At 48.1% G+C, this 20,651-nt stretch overlaps 2 protein-coding genes across 4 annotated transcripts; one reads left to right on the top strand and one right to left on the bottom strand.

Moving 5' to 3' along the window:
• Positions 1 to 9,691: 9,691 nt before the first annotated feature.
• Positions 9,692 to 16,864, bottom strand: TMEM38A (transmembrane protein 38A). 2 transcript variants are annotated; one of them, XM_014883049.2, is made up of 7 exons: positions 16,573 to 16,620; positions 15,014 to 15,092; positions 14,455 to 14,611; positions 13,350 to 13,534; positions 12,169 to 12,256; positions 11,946 to 12,063; positions 9,692 to 11,711 (listed from the first exon to the last, which is right to left on the bottom strand). In XM_014883049.2, exons 3-7 carry the CDS (start codon positions 14,598 to 14,600, stop codon positions 11,481 to 11,483), a joined length of 768 nt encoding a protein of 255 aa, XP_014738535.2. In that variant the 5' UTR covers positions 14,601 to 14,611; positions 15,014 to 15,092; positions 16,573 to 16,620; the 3' UTR covers positions 9,692 to 11,480. The 2 variants fall into 2 exon arrangements, with proteins under 2 accessions (XP_014738535.2, XP_014738533.2); XM_014883047.2 differs by lacking the exon at positions 15,014 to 15,092 and having other exon boundaries at positions 16,573 to 16,864.
• A 6-nt stretch (positions 16,865 to 16,870) lies between these two features.
• Positions 16,871 to 20,025, top strand: SMIM7 (small integral membrane protein 7). 2 transcript variants are annotated; one of them, XR_015808512.1, is made up of 5 exons: positions 16,871 to 16,958; positions 17,423 to 17,464; positions 17,548 to 17,600; positions 17,795 to 18,274; positions 18,680 to 20,025. XR_015808512.1 is itself a non-coding variant. In XM_014883071.2 (5 exons), exons 1-5 carry the CDS (start codon positions 16,933 to 16,935, stop codon positions 18,693 to 18,695), a joined length of 228 nt encoding a protein of 75 aa, XP_014738557.1. In that variant the 5' UTR covers positions 16,885 to 16,932; the 3' UTR covers positions 18,696 to 19,330. The 2 variants fall into 2 exon arrangements, 1 of the variants encoding a protein (XP_014738557.1); XM_014883071.2 differs by having other exon boundaries at positions 16,885 to 16,958; positions 18,184 to 18,274; positions 18,680 to 19,330.
• The last annotated feature ends 626 nt before the right edge of the window (positions 20,026 to 20,651 follow it).

Raw genomic sequence — 20,651 nt, 5'->3', positions numbered from 1 at the left:
GGATGTTGAAGCTTGGACATCTGGGATCTTAAATTTATGGCCCTTCAGGGACTTTGGAGTAAGCAGAAGATACAGAGGAGATTAAGGCCTGGAAAGCTGCAAAACTCTCCCCAAGTGAGAGAGAGATGATAAAAGGACTAAAGAATGTGGACCAAATTAACATGAAGAGTGAACAATTAATAACCAAGAGAGGACAGAATACTAATTAACAAATAGAATTATGTAACTTGGAACCAATGAACATTGATTTCTTTGTTAAAAATAAGTGACAAAGTTTTCTATCAGGGTCTGTGTGGAGGCTGGAGCTTTGTCAGCCACACACACACAAACCTGGACAGGAATAAAATAATTCCTGACTCACTGACTCTAAAAAGGCACTGTTAGAGGGTTTGTTTATCCCAAGGATTTGGGTAACACAGAGACAGCTGGGATGGGGCTGGAGCTGCCTGTGCACCTGGGATTGTCAGGGAGGCTCAGAAAACTTTCAGGTCATTCCAGCATCCCTGCTGGATGGAGACAGAGCCCCGTGCTCCAGGACAAGGGCATCTGCACAGGTCAAAGCCAGGCACTGGAAGCAGAATTGGTTTGGGGTGCTGTGAGATTGGCTCTGGGGTGGAGGAGAACCACAGGAACAGGGCTGAGCCCGGGAATTTTGGCTGGAGCTGAAGGCTGGGCTGAGGAAGGTGAGATCCTGGCAAGGGCCAGCATCCAGGGAGCCCAGCATGAGCTCCAAGGGCAAACCCACAGTGGAACCTTCGAGAGGTGCCTGCCAGGGACTGGGAGCACTGGAACCTGGGTGAGGGCTCTGCTGGGAGCTGCAGGACCCTGGGAGGAGCACAGGGCCCCTGTGGGTGTCACCTGCAGGGTGACAGGCTCTGCTGGGCTGGGAGGGCAGAGCTCAGCCTTGCAGAGCTCAGCCTTGCAGAGCTCAGGCTGCAGCAGTGCTGGCTCAGCCCTCAGCTCTGACCCTCTGTGCTGATCTCTGGTGGAAGGGACTCAAGAGAAATCAAACCTGCACAAATACATAATGAGTTATTCATTTACAACATTTATTTATTTATTTATTTATTTATTCGTTGCAATATTTATTTATTGACAATATTTATTTACTTGTGCCTTCAGTTATACCTCCTGAGACCTTGTGCATTTATTCTCTTGGTTCAGCAGAACTTTCTCCCTTCCTAAAGCCAAAATAACCTGAGGAATCCACCTGGCACTCCTGCAGGTGTCTGAGCCTCCTCTTGTGCAAGGCTTAAAGCCCTGGGTGTGGATTTGTCCTCGGGGCTGTCACCAAAGGGTCTCAAGGACACTGAGCTGGGCTGGGGAGCTCTCAGGGCTTAGGAGGAGTGAGCAGAGGATTTCAGACAGGAGCAGGGAGCTGGTGCCAGCCTGCAGAGTGACACTGCTCTGTCCCTGCTGGTTGCTATGGCATTTCCATTTCTGCTTCTTTGCAAGGGGGATTTGTGTTTTTTCCCTGGTTACTGAGCAAACCTCGGCAGTATGGAGGACTAGTCAGTACTAATGTGAAAACAGCGACTTGGGAAAAATTCAGTTGAATTTTTAGACGAGTCTGAACATCAGCAATAAAGAATCACAGAATGGCTTGGGTTGGAAGGGACCTTAAAGATCATCCCATTCCAACCCCCTGTCATGGGCAAGGACATGCAATTCTAATTGCCAGAACTCTGCAAGGGACACTGAGATCAAAAATCAAAATCTCTTGCTAGAGGATTTCTCCTGTGAAAAACCTGGGCATTTTGGACCATGGGTGACCCAGCAAACAACTTGGTCTTTCAGGACAAGGAACCTCATGACTGCAGGTCATTTACTGCAACATTTCAAGCCTGTATTCTGCCACAGAAGGATCCCCCATGTTTCAAGAACATCTTTTTTTGCTAGAAATTCTGTGCAAATTTGTGCAATTAGGATTAAATTACCCCTGAAGTATATCCAGTGGAATTTATACATACCACTTTTTTCCAGTTGAATACAGAAATGAAAGGATGATATAAACCCTCATGTCCAGGTGTTTGAAGGTGATGTTCCACCTAAATCAAGCCTTGAAATCCAGACAACTCAATCATACAAATACACTTCATTCAAAAGTTCTAGGAAATTGGTACAGCAGTATTTGGCTTCTGAGGAGATGGAAAATCTATGAGCATTTTGGGAATATTTTTTGGTCCATCACACGCATTTTGATGGCCTTTGGACAGGACAGGAAGGAGAGAAGGGATTTACCTCAAACACTGGGTCTGTTCCTCTGGATACTCCTTCTCCAGGAGGGCACCTCTCACAGCCAGCTCTGCAGGGAAGGATTTGGGCAGAATTCCTCAAGCCAGGAACGTGAAACAGAATCATTAAATAGAATCCTGAATATCCTGAGCTGAAAGGGACCCACAGGGATGATGGAGACCAAGCCCTGGCCCTGCACAGACCCCCCAACAATCCCACCCTGAGCCTGGAGGGTCACAGAGAGCAGCTGGTGCTGGGTGGAAGCAGCTCCTTGGACAAGGGATGGAGGGACAGGACACAGGGAATGGCTCCCACTGCCAGAGGGCAGGGCTGGATGGGATATTGGGCAGGAATTGTTCCCTGGGAGGGTGGGCAGGGCTGGCACAGGGTGCCCAGAGCAGCTGTGGCTGCCCCTGGATCCCTGGCAGTGTCCCAGGCCAGGCTGGACATTGGGATTGGAGCAGCCTGGGACAGTGGAAGGTGTCCCTGCCATGGCAGGGGTGGGATGGGATGAGTTTCAAGGTCCCCTTGAATCCAAACCAATCCAGGATTCTGTGTTTTAAAAAAGAACACGAAAACTCTGCATCAAGACATTTTGGATTGCTTGGTTACAGAATACAGCACAGCAGCATTGATCCAGAAAAACACATTTTTTACACCTTGCTGCAGCAAATCCTCCATCCCATTTTAAGCCCCCCACGCTGCTGTTGGCCAGCTCAGCAGTGACAAAGAGCCCCAATAAAAGGCAATTCTGCTCCTAGGGAAGCTTTTCATACACAGTCGAGTCTGAAATTCTTACACTGCCTCCCCTGCTGTGCCTTTTACAAGAGAGTTTCCCACTTTCCAGAAAAATCTGTGTGACATCTTTTAAGTGATGTATTCACTGAATTAAATCAAACTGCTAGCTAGGGAAATTTCAGCTAAATTAAGAAGACAAAGCAAATAAAAAGAAATTGAGCACATACATGCACAAAACCACAAGCCTGAGAGCTCTCTCCCAGCAGCCTCTCCTGCTCACTGACACACAATATTATTTTCATGGATACTTTTCATACCTGAACAATTAAAATATATAGGGAATACAAATAAAAATATTTTTATACAACAAATATAAAGGTATGTTTTATTATATGAGATCAAAATTACTTCAGAACTGGTATATTCTCTCCCCAAAATTATGTCAACTTGCATGGCATTACAGAATCATGTGCTAAAGCAGTACAAGAGGGAACACTAAAATTAGGGAGGAGAATGGCTCGATCTGCAGCTTTCCTTGGGACTGGTCTAAGTGAAAAGTGATCATTGATGAAGGCTGTGCCAGAGTCAGAGAGGAAAGAGCTCCCTGGGGTGGGAATTGTCCTGTCTGCGCTGCTGTCCCACAGCTCAGCACAAAGCCCTGGAATAATTCATTAGCTCTCACCAAGACTGCAGGAGTTAAAGGAAATTCTTGTGTCACTTTACACTCCAGCCCACAGGAATTCCAAACCTTACAGTGAGAGAGGGGGTTGAATTTATTGTCTTTTAGTGAAAATCTGATCACAAGTTACATCCTTCATCCCGAACCTGTTCCCAAAGATGGGTGACACACTTTGGACAACACTACCTGTGTCCTTACATGCTGACTAATCACAGAATCATGAAGGTTGGAAAAGACCCCCAGGATCACCGAGTTCAACCTTAAATTTCAGCTTCTCTGCAGTTCTCATGGATCCCTTCCAGAAGCTGCAGCTCCAAGTGCTCTGCAAACGCTGCCTGGGCTGTCCAAACTGCACATTCACCACCCTGCACCCACTGCAGGAGATCCTGCTGTGTTTCCTTCCCTTGGGAGGCACTTTTTGTGGAATTGAGAGCCCCTCCAAGCCTGTGCTTTCCTGTTTAAAAATGGAGTCCGAGGGAATGATTTTCAGAAGGGGGGAAACTGAGTTTTGTAATTCCCGAAAATCTGAGTCACTGCTACCCACTGCCAGTTACCACTTTAGGAGCTCAGTCTGGCAACTGTGTCCCAGTGGGCAGAGGAAGTGGGAAATATTTGGGCATTGTCCAAGAGGAGAAGTTCTCCACAAACACTTCTTGCTGTTGCAGCAGTGGACGGGAATGCAGCGTGTGGTGTCCAGGGTTTTGGGAAAGCCTCGTGCCTGGACAGTAAAAGTGCACAGTGGTGCCTGGGCTGAGCTGGCTTTGCTGCCAATGCCATTAATTCCTGATTTAATGCAGAATTCTGCCATCCCTGCCCCGTCTTTCCCTCCCAAATGAAGCTGCTGCTGCCCTGCTGAGCAGCTCTCACTGCGGAGCAACACGAGCAGGGAGTGCCTGATGCTTTCAGCAGCTCCAGGACTTTTCAGCTGATTTACCTGAAAAAAGCTGAACTGATAAAGATTCAGACCAGGCTGGAAGGCTGGAAAGGAAGAGGAATCATCTTCCCAAGGAGGAAATTCCAGCATGTGTGTGGATTGAAGCTCATGGTGCTGTCTGGGCTCCCCAAGCTCCCTCAGCACAGATTTCTCCTTAAAGGGAAGATGAGTGCTGGCAATGAACACCAGCCTGTGGTGCCTCTCTCCAGAATGCTGCCTGCTCCTGGCTTTAAGGGAAACCTGGGAAAATTTCAGCTACTTTGATAGGAAATGGTTGACTGGAGCTTCACTGCATCCTGGCAGGATCCATCTGTATTTGAAGAGGACAGATATCTCTAAAGCAACCAGTGTTTGCCACTTGGGCAGAATCCCCGGGGGCTCTTCCTGAGGTGCTGGGTGTGCTCCCTGTCAGGTGCTGGGTGTGCTCCCTGTCAGGTGCTTTACACCCAGGGTCCCTTTGTTCACCACCCTGACTATTTTAGAAATAATTGTCTCAGTATTTTAGCACCAGCATCCTATGGTTCAGGCCCTCTCAGCCATTTAAAGCAAATTCCTCAGCACCCTCAGTCACAGTGTGCCTGTGCTCTGCCTTCTGGCCAGCTGGGCAAGAATGGATTTACCAAAAAATGTTTACACTGTGCACAATTATGGCAATATTTGGAGTGGGGAACCACCCCCAAAAGAGCAGCACATGGGGGAAAGATAGAAAAGAAAAATGTAATCACATACAAAAAGCCTAGCAAGACAGAAATCAGAAGGAGAGAAGAAAATCCCCTTCCTGGGGGATACTACAGCTGCCAGCAGAATTCCAGAAGCTGGAGCTGTTTGGTTTTGTCACAAAGGGCAGGACAATATCCATGGCCCACGTGCACATCCCTGGCTCCTGCTGCAGGGCTCAGCCCCAGGGTCAGAGCCTGAGCTCAAAGGATCAAGGAGGGTAAAACCCAGCTTTGTCCCAATGCCCTTGGAATGCAGAGGGGGAGAAGGTGGAGCCCCCTCAGCAGAAGCCCTGACAGAGCATCCCCCTGTGTCACTCCTCCCGGCTGCTCTGTTCTCCAGCATTCCCAGCTCGCTGCTGTTGCACTTTGCTCCAGTCTGTGCTCCTGCTGGGGTTCAGGTTGGCTCTTCCCAGAGGGAACGCTGCTTTCCCCACGTCCTGTGCACACACAGGGATGCTGCTCTGCCAGCCCAGCAGATCCCCTCACTCGGGGCCACTTTCTGCTTCTCACAGCAGCCCATAATCCATAATTTCTGTGGATTTTTGCCTTTCCCAGGAAACTGAACTGAGCATGTCAGAGAGAACGAGTATCAGCCAGAGCAGCTGCTGTGCTTTTCCTGGTTCTCTCATGAAATGAGATTTAAGAGGCTGGTGTCTATCCCTGGCTGTACCCCGCTGGCATATAGAGGAATAATTAATGAAAAATTAGTAATCTGCATTTATGGGCCCCTTTTGCAGACAATACTTGATTAATCTCCACAGTCATCAACCCAAATAAGAGGAGATTAACCGACATCCTAATCTGTCATAAATCAAACAGGCAGGGAGCCTTACCTCGAGAGACACACAAACAGCACAGAGCCTACATGAGGGTTTAGCCTACATTATTCGAAATCTAATTGAAGCCAACACCAGGACTCTGAAGTCGAGGATTTTTAGGCTGCATTTCAAGGCACCGCAATCCGGGATGCGTTCCCTGCTTCTCCCGCTGCATCTCCCTGCCGCTGTCACACACACAGAGAATCAGCTTCCCTGGCTGGCCCAGGCACCTGGGGCAGTGGGACCAGGGGACCCCCAGCCTGCAGAGCTTTTCTTGGAATGCCAGGACCTGGCAGCTCCATTGGGGAGCACCGGGGGCTGCGATAATCGGGAGGCAGCGCTTTGCTTCCTGCAGGAATGCCGAGCCCGTGTTACGGGTTTGGGGGTGCTCGCTGTGATTTGCAAATCAAAACCAAACAAAGTCAGCCAAAACGAAATCTTTTCCGGGGACATTCTGGATTTCCTCAGGCTATAAAAATGTTGAAGCCTCTAAACATCTCAGACCTGTTTTCCTGCATTCCAGGGCTATAGCCTACCTGTACCCTAAGGCTAAGATGGAATCATTGTCTCACACCGATTCTTCCTGACATTCACAAGCTCTTTAAAAAAATCCCCTCCCCAGATTCGCTTTTGGCAAGCGAAGGAAGCAGATAAGGAAATATAAATGGCACTTTTTCTAAGGATAATGTGTGAAAGATGCAAATGCACAAGTGTGAAAAGGAGAGCAGACTCCAAGGTATTCACGACTGTTGATCTTAGCACTATCAACATCTTTTTGTCACAGATGTCATCACAGAGGTGAAGTGAGTAGCAACTGTGACTCAGGATGGCAGCGTGGGCTCTGGCATGACAGGGAACCGATTTCTCACTCTCTGCCTGTTCCCTGAGCCATCAGCCCCCAACAGCTTGTTCAGGCTGCTGCGTTGGGAGCAGGATTAAATTCTTAGCTGGGAGGTAATTTTGTGGGTGTTTACCAAGTCATGTTGATGTCTGATGACATTCAAACCCCTTTAATTGGCATTTCCTTGCGGTGGATGGGCACGCAGGATGAACCAGATGCCTTGGGGCCAACATTAAGAGCACCCTAAAGAGGAAAATATCAACCCACTCGGCAGAGTATTTGGCATTAACAGCATCATTTCTCCGTTGTGAGTGGTTTGACTTGTCTGTGTCTTCCTGCATGGAAGCAGCTCACACTAAATCCAAACTACCTTTGAGACCTTTCTGGAAAGTCTTATATAGACGTACATTCTGATTTCTTGTTATTTGGGCAAAGAATTAAAACGTCTCAAGAGAAAAATCATTGCTGCAGCAAAAATCCTGGGTATCTGAGGCCACAGGAAATGCCATTTTATCCCAGCCTTACCTTCCTTATCACCCTCACAGGAGCCAGATACAGCCTCTAAAGAATAGCACAAGAACCATAAAACAGACAATGATAGCTAAGGGCCAGATAAAGCTGTGCTACTCTGAAACACATAAAGCTCTAATTTTACATGCTTTTGTGTGCTCCTAAAGCACCATGAACAGCCCGCAGGAAGGAGCAGGCATTTGGCAGCTGATACCTGGCAAGTGTTAAAAGGAACAATTTCGGCACAGCCAAGGTAACATCCACCTTTATCCTCTGGGTCTTTCTGCTTTGCTGGGTTATATAATTTGTTTATTCTTTGGACAAAGCGTGCAACAATGTAAATATTGGCATCAATAAAAAAAGGAAAAGTGGAAACCAAGAACACTGGTTGCTCTGGCTTGGTGCTCTTGAACTGGCTTTGCCCTTTTTTTATACAAACTGAAATTCTTTCCTTTGCCCTCCTCTTTTCGTTACTTCATTTACTGTGAAGAATTATTAATGCTCTGTGTAAAATTATCCTCTGGGTTTGTTGGGGTTTTTTCTGTTTTTTTTTTTTTTTTTAATTACAAATACTTAAGGCCTGTAGAACTTTCCCTATCTGTGGAGCTGATCTGCCACGATGGAAAAGCTGCAGGCACCGGCTTTGGAAAGGAAAACCTGTCAATCCACATGAAATGCTGAAACAGCAACTGAAACATTTGCTTTTCCCAGCAGGCACCCAGGGCCTCTTTGAGGATTAAACTTCCTGCTAAATTTAGCCTGCTCTCACTGGAGTCAGTATCAGAAGTTATCAGATCAGGACATCTCTGGAGGCAATGACGTCTGTCCCTCTGTCCCCTGGAAGTCTGAGCCCCTGAGCCCTGGCAGGCTCCTGTCCTGCCCTGGGCTGCAGCAGGGCTGGGAGCTTTTGGGGAATATTCTGTGGAGACTCCAGAGACATCGTGGGATTCTTCAGAGGACGTGAAAAACCTGCTCTCATCAGCCTGTTCACTCACAGGTCCTGAGCAAAACAACCCTGAACGGGACTCACAGGGCAGGAGAATGGTCAAACCACCCAAAACTTTGTGATCCATCATTTTCTGAGCTGTTTTTTTGGTGTAAGACTTGCACTGACCTTTTCCATTGGTGGATCATACCAATGGAAATTCCCTTTTCCAGTGCAATTTACACTCTCATCTGCTCTAAATTAAGGAGTGTTTATAAACATTTTAAAAGAGTTAAATCTGTGGGAGAGACAAGAGAAACACTTCAAATATAATCAGGCCTTGCAGATGCTTGTTTGTGTAGATTGGCTGTCATGCTTTCCTCATCACTTCCACCTCTGAGCTGTGGGAACAGATTACTCCATCCCTGTAGGAAACAGCCCACTCCCATTTTCTTTCTGTTTGGAGCAGAGCCTGAAGGAAGTGTCTGGGTAAGTCAGGTGGGGCTTCCCAGAGGTGCAGGAGCAGCCCCAGGTCCCCACAGCCTGGTTAAAATGTGCTGCTTTTTCTAAGGCTCATTTTTGCTTCTTGGGATGAAGGACACCAGGCTGGAATTGTACCAGACTGCCAGTGCTGAGCCATGGAAATTCAAGACAAGTTCCATCTCTCTCACTAAATGGAACTTGTGACTCCTCTGTGCCTGTTGTCTTCTCAAAACTAATCCCACTCCTGTTGGGTACTCTGAAGGTGCTCAGAGCTTAAATTTTAACCTCCTTTGGAATATTTCTTCCCTCTGTGTTTGATTAGAAGCTGTGATCTGACTCAGTTTGATTTGATTCAGGGTGCAAAGACTCTGCACTCACAGAGCAGAGCAGCAGCTACAGGACCACTCTAAATATTCACTCGTGCAGAGAATTTTGGTTTTCTCCCAGTTTTAAATACTGATACTCCACATAAAAACGCTGCAACTCTGTGTGTATATATTTACCAGTCACAGGTGAATACCCTCCTCCCTCTTACAGTGACAAAAGGAAAAATAGAGACAACTGGAATTGTCCTTATTTCCTAATTTCCTTCCCTGAAATCTGAGGATGTCTGCTGTGAGAACACCACCACAAACACCTTTTACCCTGTTATTTCCATTTATAACGTGCCCAGACACAGCTGTAGGACAAAGTCTGGTCTCCTTCTTCAACCAGAATCATTCTGTCCCCAGGTCCTGGTGACACAGAGCTGCTGTGGGAAGGGTAAAACAAACACAGAGATTTCTTCAGGTGCCACTGGACAATCAGAGTCACTTCACAATTTTTATTTGTTGACGGCTTTTATAAAACAAAATTCCTCTTGGGTCAGACATCTCCTAAAACATTTATTCAGTCTCGTGCATGCTTGTGACACATCAGGTTCCAGCAGAGCAGCATCTGCAGGCCCAGACAGTGGAGCTGTCAGGCAGAATTCCTGCTTTCTACTGAAGGGGAGGGAAACTCAAAATTAAGGCACTGTCAAACCCCAAGCCCACAGATCTTTTGACCTTTCCTACTGGCTTTCCTGTGCTTGCACACAAGGATGGCTTCTTAACTGAATGAACCATCAGTGGTGATTTTGAACAGGGACACACACACACACAAACCCTCACTTCTCTTAAATCCTGTTTCCATTCCCAGCTGGAATGGAAACAGCAGCAAACCTCACTGCTAGGGATGGAAAATGCCCAGTGCTACATCCCCAGGCTTGCCACTGTCACTGTGGTGATCCCAGCCCTTGGAAGATGCCATTTATAAGAACAAAATCAGTTATGAGAACAGCTTTGAACTACTCTAAAAGCCAGTGTTCACTAAGCAGAACACGAATGAGCTGACAGACCCCTCCTGGGCCATGCAAGGCAGTTCAGACTCTCCACTCATTGGGCACAATTCACAGCCCAGCTCTTTGGCCCTAGGGGACCTACAGAAGGTAATCAATATTTTCAGCTGATGTGCTTTTATCAGTCCTTAAAAGTAGTTTTTCATCAGCTGGTGGAAATGCCCTACTTCAGCCTATCTGAATTTAAGAACATAGGGAAGGTTTCTTCCTGCACCCAGGGAGAGTTCAGGCTGTCCTGGAGCACACCAGCATCGCTGCAAGCCCAAACCAGCTCGTGGCTGTGGGCTCAGGGCCACAATTAGAAGTTCCAATTGCAATGTTGAAAAAAAAAGCCAGATTCAGGTCCACGACTTAGGTGTCCTGGCAATTATAAATAAATAGTAATAAATACTTACACTCACACACTCTTCTTGTATCCCACAGGATTACAAACAAACCAGAGCCATGCTTCTCCCCTGGTTCTATAGGATCAGGTTTGGGGTGGGGGACACTCAGTAACAACGTGCAGCAATGCCACACACAGCCATGGATAGTGACAGTGCCAACAAATGGCACTGGGAGCACTCCACAGCTTCAGAGCTCTTGAAAACACAGACTTGGTTCAGCGAATTTCAATGTCCTGACCATTACAATCAGAGGGAGGTGAACAGGGTTTGGCTCAGCTAAAGGCCATGTCCTTATTGCATTTAAAATGTCACATTACTTGGAGATATGGCAGGTGTGGGAGCTGGGAAAAACCAGACCAGGCTCATACCAGGCCATTTAATTTCCTCGAGTATGAAACCTGATTTCCACATTGTGTCTTAACAGTTTGCTGTTCTGGCAGACACTGAAAAGGTCAGTGGAAACTCAAAGGAACTTGAGTTGCAGGAGCACAAACCATTCCCCTCATTCATAAATAAACATGGTGAAAGATTTTACATCAATTGAAAATGCTGCATCAGATTTGCTGGCAGCTTGGGAACTGGCACCCACTTACCACCCTGGCACAAACCTACAAATCCCTGAAAATCTGATCAGAATAGAGAGGCAGAGACCAAGAAGCAAGCAGCAGCACAGAGAGCAAAAATGAAATTCAGGGACCCACTGGCAGTGTCCTGGCTTCCACCTCTGCTCTGGAGTCTGAAAGAGAAGGACTGGAGCATGAAGGAGGTCACAGGTGGCTTTGAGACTCAGCTCTGGAAGAATTTCCTTGGCCTATTTTCTGTGCTGTTGCTTTTTTATTCAGCTTTTTTTGCCTTCCGTTTCCTCGTGCCTTCGTTCAGCTCCTCTTTGGACTTGGCAGGAGGAGGAGGAGGAGGAGCAGGGTGGGAAACCTCATGGGAGGCCCCATGGTGGTCGTGGTGGTGGCTTGGGTGCCCACTGGAAACAGAGCCAAAGAGGACGGGGCAGACGAGGTTTTCCAGCGGAGCAAAAGGTGAGGCATGGGAGTGAGTGGCTGTCATGAACACCTGCCAGGCAAGAGGCAACACTTAGAGATCACACAGAGCAAGGAAATCCTGAGCAGGGAAAGCCCCTGCTGCTACAGGACTCAAGGCACAAGGAGCTGCTTGTGTGATGGAGAATTCGGCATTGAATTTCCTGAGCAGATCCTACAGCCAGTGAATTCTGGAGTGGCTCAGGCAAGTGAATATTCCCAGTTTAGGTTCTGTAATTTGCTGGCAACAAAGCTGCTGTAAACTTACCTTGCAGACTATCATGAACATGGTGAAAAAGAAGATGAGGTTGGCTTCAGAGATGGGGAGCCAGTGAGTCTGCTGCAGAGTGAAGAGGACTGTGCCATACAGACTGGCCTTGGTAGGGCTGGAAGAGAAAGAAAGAGGTTTTCTGGAAGGTTTGCACCCAGCCCTAACTGGTTCTTTCATTCCATTCTTCATCTGACTGGGAATTTCCAGGATGCTGACTTACAAGGACATATGAAGAATTTCATTTGTATCAGGCTTCCAGACCCCACGCAGCAGCTGCTCAAAGTTCGACATCAAGGCCACACCAGAACCTGTGAGACAGAGAAACCTGTCAAAGAGCTGCAGCTGCCACAGCAGAGGGCTCTGGATCCTCAAGGGGACAAAGGGTTCTTGACATTCTCCCCAAATTCAGAAGTTAGCCTAAGCCAGGAGATCAGGGCAAACGCTTCCTTGACTTTCTACCAAGTGGATCCTGATGTAGGGAAAAGGCATTTGCCTCTTGCAGTTACTGATGCTCAAGTGCTTGCTCCAAACACAACCTTAAAGTAAAACTGACTGCCAGAACCCCCTGAAAAGACACAGGTGAGGTCAGAGATCACAGGAAAAAGAATAAAGAACTCCTGACTCCAGTTCTAACACCATTCTGTGAGGCTGCACAAACACCAGTGTGGTGGGAAGCTGTAAGAGCCTGACAGAGAGAAGGAGGCTTCCAGCTGGCTCCTAAAATGCTGTTCATTGCATAGCTGAGGTTCCAGCAGTTGGGGGTCGTGGGTGAGCCCAGTGCTGCTGGCTGTGGGCAAGCTGTGTGTCCTGAAGCCACTCTAGTTCTGGTTACAATGCATTATGTACTTTTCATTACAGAGCATCTTAATACATGGCTACCAATCAACATTATACACAATACCTTTTACATCTACATATAACCCATCCAAACTGCTAAAATTACCATATTATGTTAGTGACTAATCAATCATTGGAACTAGTAGTCACATGTTAAGCTTTGGGACTTGTTCTGCAGTGGAAATTTCTGAGATCTTTTCTCTGCTTGCAACATTGGCTTTCTTCCTTGCTTGTGAAAATCCTTTTGTTTGGTAGAAACATCTTTTGTTTGAGGTGGATTTATCCTTTGCTCTAAGCCATAAAAGCCCCTTCCAACTCACTTGCTCTTTGCCTTCTAGTTACCCAGTCAGACTGGCTCAGCAATTCTTTCCTTCTATACCAAAACTTCCTTTCATTCCTGTAGAACTTTCTGGATATCTGCACAACTCCTCCGTTAAATTCTCATCCTTCCCAACAGGAACCTGAGTGCCCCAGCCCACATCCCCTCCCTGCTGCTGCTCCCCCTGAGCTGCCCCCACAGCGTCCCAGCCCTCCCTGCAGCCCCTGGAGCATCTCAGGTGTCACCTTTGACCCATCCCGTGGCCATCATCACGAACCACCCGTGGTGGTACAGGTGGTGGGCGTGGTGCACCCCGGCCGCGATCTTGCGCACCCGGACCACCTCCTTCATGGCCACGAAGATGAGCTTCACGGGCAGGAAGCTGACACACTTGTAGAAGAGGTTCATGGGACAGAAGAATATCAGGTACCTGCAAAAAGATCACAGATTTGTGCTGGTCTGGGATATGCAGAGAGGGGGTGTGTGTGGCAGATTGAGTTATGGCAGGTGTGGGTGAAGAAGAAAAGTCTAAAAAAAAAATAAATCCTGATTTCACAGCTAATTCTACAGGGAAACCAGCATGCAACAAGGCCTCTCTATAGCAACAACTCTGAGCCCTCACTACTAATACTCCATCTTAAATAAAACCCCCTAATTTTAATTCAGAATTTTTTAGAAGTTTGTGTCTTATATGGTCCAGAAGCATCAGCTCATATAGAACAAAAAGCTACATATACTGAACTGATATTACAGACAGAGAACAGATTTCAAATACTCTTTTTTCCAGAAGACTGCCATATTTTTCAGCCCTGAAAGAAGATCTTTCTCTTTATTTTCTCAGGTATAGAAAACTAGATGGCTGAGGGATTTACTCTGAGACATCTGCTTATGAAAATTTCATTCACAATGTTTCCCAACAATGCTCATTCTGCCACACAGAAGCACCTACAACTCATACACACTGTGGAAGTTAAAGGTTCATTTGTGCACGTTTCAGCAACATAATGAATAAAATGCCCCCAAATCTTCAGGATGTGCCACTCCTTGCCCTGTGTGGGATCCGTGGGTGCTGCTGCTCCTGTGGTTTGGCCCTGGCTCAGCAGTGGCTGCTATGAATAGAAGTGCCCCAGCCCAGATAATCACAGCATTAGGCAACTGGTCAGGGACACTGGGAACCAGAGCCAGGAGTGCAAGAGCCTCGAAGACCTCAGCCCACCTCTGCTCTCCCCAGTTAATCCCAGTGAGATCAGAGCTGTGTCCCACAGGGAGAACATCTCCCCCCACACCTCCCTCCCCAGCAGAGCGCTGGGCACAGCCTGTGCCACCCCAGGAGGGCTGCAGGGCACTCACCACACTGCTGTGGCCAGGATGACACTGGAGTTGTGGCTGAAGTAGCCAATGGGTGCCTCTCCCAGCAGCAGGTCAGCCAGGATGTAGCTCCCAAAGCAGTGGAGCATAGCACAGAGCCAGGAGGCAAAAGGGCTCTTCCGGGACATCTCCACAGCTCCTGTAAAAAAAAAAAAAAGGGAATCAAAGAGTCACCAGTGTTGGAAGGGACCCTCAAGGCCATCTAGTCCAGCCTCAGTGAGAAGATGGATTTAGCAATTAAGCAGGAACTTCAAGACCCAGTAAGAGAAAGGCTCGAGGTGCGTGTTCTCCCACAAAGCAACTCAGAAAAGCGCTTGTAAAACAAAATACAAAAGTGTGAAGCCCAAACAAGTACCAGAGATGGTCAAGAAATGATCACAGCCTGCAGACCCCCCCCGAAGGTCTCACGTGAACAGAGTCATTAGAAGTTTATGAACTGGCTGAGAGATTCTCTCCTTTATTTGCTGCTACCAGAAAGAACATTTTTTCCCTTGAAATCAGTGTCTTTTTAATAGTCTAAAAATAAAATGCATACTAGTACCATTCTCTCCACTGCTTCAACCTAGGTGCCCTCTAGAATTCATGAACAATCTGTTCAGCTCTTTCATTCGTAAGATAACCTGCAAAAATAGAACAGGAATTCTTAAGCTTTATTTGAGAGAAGAGAATTTGAGGGCTCTTCCCTGCTCCTGTACCAGTCTGGAAATACTTTGTGGTCTCCTCCCACGATCTGCTACGGCCTTTTTTTAAACTCCTGTAGCAATTTTCATCCACCTTTGTACTTTTCCAGGGAAACTTCCCAACAACATCAATTCTGTGAGGTTGTTTCATCACCTTAAACTGCTCCAGAATCCTTCGTGCGGTGTTTCAGATACAAACCTCTGTTCAGCGAGCAGACAAAGAGAGAAAATGCTAAAAACGTTATGTCAATATGATTACCTGGTACACCTTAAACAACAGTAAGTGGATCAGCATGAGCCAAAGCTGTGGGTGCCCAGGCTCTTCCATCCTCGGGGACATTTGAACCAGCTGAAAACACAGCGGCAGCGAGACAGCTGCGACAGCCGAGACATGAAACTGGTTCTATAGGAACCTGAGGTTTAGCTTGAGGCTTAAATTTAGTAACACTTGTTTTTCCTTGGCTCCACGAAGCCATGCTGTCTCCAAGGAGGAAACAGAACAGTTCTGTCCTGACACTGATCCTCAGCCCAGGAGCTGTGGGATGGGGGCACTGCAGGAATCTGGGGAAAAGCACACCCCGGCCATATCCAGTCCCAAGCGGATTCCTGGGCTTGCATATATTTAAAAGTTATTTTTGTGAGGGCTGCCTGTTAATTGTTCGGTTCAGGACTCCATGCTGGAAGGCAGCTGGGAGTGATCAGGCCTGGAAAACCCAGCACTTGTTTACAGGGAGTTTAACGGGAACAGCGCATGGATTGTACGGCACAATGCGAGGTTTGAAAATCATCCCGAGCTCGGGGCTGGTTTTCCCTTCAGTCACTGAGCAGTTACAGTGAAACTGCTCAAAACAGAGCATGAGGAGTGCACACATTGACAAAAACAGAGGGAAAGTTTGGACAAGACCGAGGCACAGCCAGGCTGCGACAAGGCAGAAGGTGAAAGCCAAGGTACAGATCTATCGATCTGGGCAAGATAAGCCCAAGAGAACAAACAAAGCAAGGTCAGATACGGTTCCTGAGAACAGCTCAGGGCATGGTCCAAAGGGTGGGAAAAACCAAGGTTTTACTTCCAGCCCTTTTGTATATAAATAGGAGGAAGGTACTGCCACAAAAATGTTCAAGCCAAGGGACTGGCCAGAAACGCAACTCAGTCCTGGGGTGGCAGCCAAGGGATCGAACTTAAATACCTCAATGCGACCGGAATCCAGCCTTAAATAAAACCCAAGATTATTTCTCAAAATCAGAGTCACGGGTTCGTGGGGGTTTTTCCGGCTCTGTATTCAGACTCAGGTGTCGGAGCTGTGCCAGGCGGCGGAGGACAGGGACGGGCAGGTGGCAGAACCTGCGGGTGCGGGGCAGTGCGGGCTCTGTGCCGGCACGGCGGCACCGGAGCTCCCCCCAGCCCCAGGGCCGCACTCACCGGGCTCGTACTTGAGGTAGAGGATGGAGATGATGAAATAGGCGGTGTCGAACAGCGGGAACACCGGCAGCGAGGCGAAGGCGGCCGCCAGCTCCCCGAGGGGCAGCGCCTCCGCCAGATCCATCGCGGCCCCGGATCTTGAGCGATTCTCAGCGCCCGGTCCTGGATTCCCTGCCCCGGCCCGGCTCCGCAGGGGCTGTGGGAGGTGCTCCCGGCGCTGCCCGGGCCGGGCCCGTCGCTGCCCGCGGTGTCCGGGCGCGGAGCCGCCCCGGTGCCGGTGCCGGGGAGCGCAGGCGCCGCCGGCCCGGGCAGCGCCCGCCCCTTCCGCTTCCCCTGGGCCCCGGGGCCGCCGCCGGAGCCATGATCGGGGACCTGCTGCTCTGCGGGTACCGGGGCCGGGAACCGGGAGCGGCTCGGCCGGCTTAGCCCGGCCCGGCTGTGCCTGACCCTGTTCCTCTCCCTATCCCCCGTCCCCGACCCTCTTACCCCTCTCCATCTCCGTTCTCCCTCCCCGACCCGCTTCCCGGGCCTCACTTTTCCTGGCCTTTCCCCTTCTCCCTTCCCCGACCTCTTTCACCATCCCTGATTCTTTCCCCCCCTCTCCATCCCCGTTCCCCCTCTCCTTCTTTTCCCGTGCTCATTTCCTTCTTCCTTTCCCACTTTCCTCGTCCCCCTTCCACCGTCCCTGACCCCCCCATTCTTCGTTCTCATTCCGCTTACTCGACCCTCTTTCCCCGTCCCCCTGTCCCTTTCCCCGTCCCCTTGTCCCTTTGCCGTCCTCACTCCCCTCTCCCTCTCCTTCCCCCACTCCGTCCCCGTTCCCGTCCCCATTTCCCCGTCTCTCCCGCAGGACGCTGCTGGTGAACGCCGGTGCCGTGCTCAACTTCAGGCTGTGAGCGAGCGGGGAGGGCGGGCGGCGGAACGGGGAGGGTTTTTTGGGGTTCACCTGCCTGACACGGCCCCTGTGCCCCGCAGGAGGAGGAGGGACACGGAGGGATTCGGAGAGGAGCCGAGGGAACCCACGACCGGTAACGGAGGGGACGCGGGAGCCGGGCACAGCCCTGCACAGGAACGGGCTTTTCTGGAAGAAACCCTTGGCCAAAGCACAGTTTTTCTACCCCTTTTTGTTGGGTGTGAATTGCTGATGGGCTGGAATAACTGGTTTATTAACTTGTAAACTGAAATGAGAAGAAATAAACAAAAAAGCTTTTTTTTTTTTCAGCATTTTTGACTGTAGGTGCCTGTGCTATAGAGGTAATGCTCTGCTCACTCCCTGATTGCCATTTCCACATGGATACACCTGTGTTGCTCCCTTGTAGCTCTGTTTGCTGGTTAAAAATCCCAGGAAGCCTTTGAACTACAACTGCTCTTCCCTTTTTTGCAGTGTGACCCGTTTTTATATTTTTTTTGGTCATTTTGCCACATATCCTTACAGAGTTGCACTGAACAGAGCATCCATCCTTCACCTATAACCTCAAATTTCAGTCTGAACTTTGTTGATTTTTTATTTTATGGGGTTTTTTTCCCCTCTCAGAGTTGCTTGTGCAGGCAGCCTGAAAATGTGACTTGTCAGGTGTGTTTTTCATATCAAAAGCTTCTCTTGATTTCTAGGTGACAATATCAGAGAGTTCTTGCTGAGTCTCAGGTATTTTCGAATCTTCATTGCCTTGTGGAATATCTTCATGATGTTCTGCATGATTGTGTAAGTAATCCTGTGCAGCATTTTCTCACTTGCTTATAGCAAGTCATGTATTGGCACTTTTCTTGCACATATATCTCTTTTCACATCTGTCTCTCCCACTCAATTTCTCCATAATTCTTTTTCACCTCACTTCTTTATTTCAGTTTTCAACTATGGGTTGATCTCACGTGTTTTTTGGTTTGTTTTTTTTTTTGCTAATGTGGGCACCTTCAGTGCATGCAATCCACCTGTGCCATCCAGCCTCAGGCAGAGTGCTGCCTGTTGGAGGTTGTTCAAATCAAACATCACCTGGGTTTAAATTTGGGGATTGTGGAAACCCACCAAGTTAAGCAGATGAAATCAGCCTTGCACTGGTGTGGCTGCTTCTCATCTACTTTTTTTTTTTTTTTCTGTTGCATCCCTCAGGTTATTTGGATCTTGAAAGCCACCCATGGACACATTGGAAGAGACTTTTGGCTGGGAACAAACTTTTCTGGAAGTAAAAGATTCTGATGCTCTCCAGCTGCAGCCCCAGGCCTGTGTGGAGCTGGGACAAGCTCGTCCCCTCCAGGTTCCTTCTCTGCCAGGGCTTGGAGCCACAACCTTCACACAAATTATCTCAGCTTCACTGAAACAGAATTTTAACTTGGTTTTCTAAGCTCAGAGTGGGGAGCAAAGGAGAATTGGAGCCAGTTTCAAACCTTTGCCTTGCCAGTCCCAGCTGGGGCTGTGCCAGCTCGTGTTACCCCTGTCCAAGTCACACTCTTTAGTTCTCAGTTTTGTGTAAAAGTTGAGCAGAGTGTTCTTGTACCTTCTCACTATTCCATTCATTTTGTTGGAGGTGTAGAAAATTAATATTCAAGAACAAAAAAATGCCGTTTTTGCCTTCTCCCTGTTTTTCCAGAAAAAAAGCACTTTCTAAATTAATATTTCAAAGATTTTTTTTTCCTAAGCAATATGTAAGGGATTTTGAACGGGGGGAAAAAGGCAAAAATAATTCTTTAAGCCAATGTTAAGAGATAATTTTGAAATAATATTGGATTTGGTTGAATAAAGCTGTTCTATTTAAGGGTAAAATATGTATTTGATGCTATGTTCATTCTGTTACGGGAGAAATTGATTCTGTATTGGTGTATTTTGGGAAATTGTAGCTAGTCCTGTAATCTGTCTGGAGTCTTGTATTATTTATATTAAGTTGGCTTCTCTGACCAACAGCTTTTCCCCGGAATAACCAAGATAATTTAAGAGAGTACAGTGCTGAGTATCTTTTAAATCAAACTAAACTGTTAGTGGGGCTTCCACGACTTCAGTTTCTTTAGCTGTCAAGGGGGAAGAGACCTGATTTAAATGATTGCCTGGCATAGGTTTTAGGGAGTATTTTGAATTTTGTCTGGTAGTGAGATGCAAGTGTTGGGCACCTGCAGCATTTTACTTGAGTCACCCTCTTGGTTGAACTGAAGTTTTCACATGAATGAAACGTGACAGGGGAAGGGTCATTTGAGGGAGGATGCCTGGCTGTAATGAACCCAGAAAAAATGTACAGACAGGCTCCTTCAAATGTGGTTTGAGCCATCCAGAAATATGTACAACCTTTGGTTAAATTGAAACACATTCCTTATCTGTAATTTCGGTATATTTTAACCCTTTTCTGCTTCTTAAGAATGAGGAGTGGGAAAAAAAGTGTGCTGCCAAATACAATACAGGGATTGAACCAATATAATTATTGGAAAAGGTTTTTTGCCTAATCTTCATTAAACCAAGTGTGAAGGGAAGGGTGGATGTGGCATCACTGCGTGTGTGTGTGACCTGCTGGACACCCCTGGACTCAGCCCCGAGCTTTGAGCTTGGGGGTTTTATTCTTCCTCGGAAAAATGACGAGCCTGTGCAGAGCTGACAGTGCTTTATGATCACAGGGAAAGGAGCTGCACTGCTCAAGGAATTCACACACTTTTATCACCCTGCATATCCTGTGGCCCCAGAGCCTGCTATCCCACACAAGACTCCAATTGTGCAGAAGTGATTCAGCTTCGAAGCAGCTGCTTTAAAAAAGCGAAATCAGAAGTCAATTTTGAGCTGCATTTAAATGCTCTGAGAAGTTTTAAGTGCGCTGATGCGAACCAGAACACCCCTCACACCTACACGGCCGGAGTGCTGCCCCTAGGGGGTTTATTCCCGTTATTTATTTCCATGATTTATTTCTCTCCGCAGGCTGCTCGGTTCCTCCGGGGCCGGGCGGGGGTCGCGAGTTCCCCGGTTCCCGCTGCCCCCTGTCCGCCGGCATCGCCCCGCTCCTCCCGTTCCCCGTGCTCCACTCTCCCCCTCACGGCTACCCCCGCAGCGCCCTCTCCTCCAACTTCTGCCTGATGTCCCCATGTCCCCAGCACCGCCCGTGTCCCCT

Source organism: Sturnus vulgaris, chromosome 26 (genome assembly GCF_052056855.1).
Source record: "Sturnus vulgaris isolate bStuVul1 chromosome 26, bStuVul1.hap1, whole genome shotgun sequence".
Classification (NCBI taxonomy): domain Eukaryota; kingdom Metazoa; phylum Chordata; class Aves; order Passeriformes; family Sturnidae; genus Sturnus; species Sturnus vulgaris.
The sequence above is the reverse complement of the archived record's forward strand: the minus strand, read 5'-3'. Positions and strand labels throughout refer to the sequence as shown.

Bases quoted from the DNA above. Each gene is read 5' to 3' on its own strand.
- TMEM38A (XM_014883047.2), bottom strand. From the start codon at position 16,696: ATGGATCTGGCGGAGGCGCTGCCCCTCGGGGAGCTGGCGGCCGCCTTC. The intron at 13,535-14,454 runs GTGAGTGCCCTG...ATCTTTTTGCAG, and splicing joins ATCCTGGCCACAGCAGTGTG to GTACCTGATATTCTTCTGTC. The intron at 12,257-13,349 runs GTGACACCTGAG...TCTGTCTCACAG, and splicing joins GGCCACGGGATGGGTCAAAG to GTTCTGGTGTGGCCTTGATG.
- SMIM7 (XM_014883071.2), top strand. From the start codon at position 16,933: ATGATCGGGGACCTGCTGCTCTGCGG. The intron at 16,959-17,422 runs GTACCGGGGCCG...TCTCTCCCGCAG, and splicing joins GGGGACCTGCTGCTCTGCGG to GACGCTGCTGGTGAACGCCG. The intron at 17,601-18,183 runs GTAACGGAGGGG...CTTGATTTCTAG, and splicing joins GCCGAGGGAACCCACGACCG to GTGACAATATCAGAGAGTTC.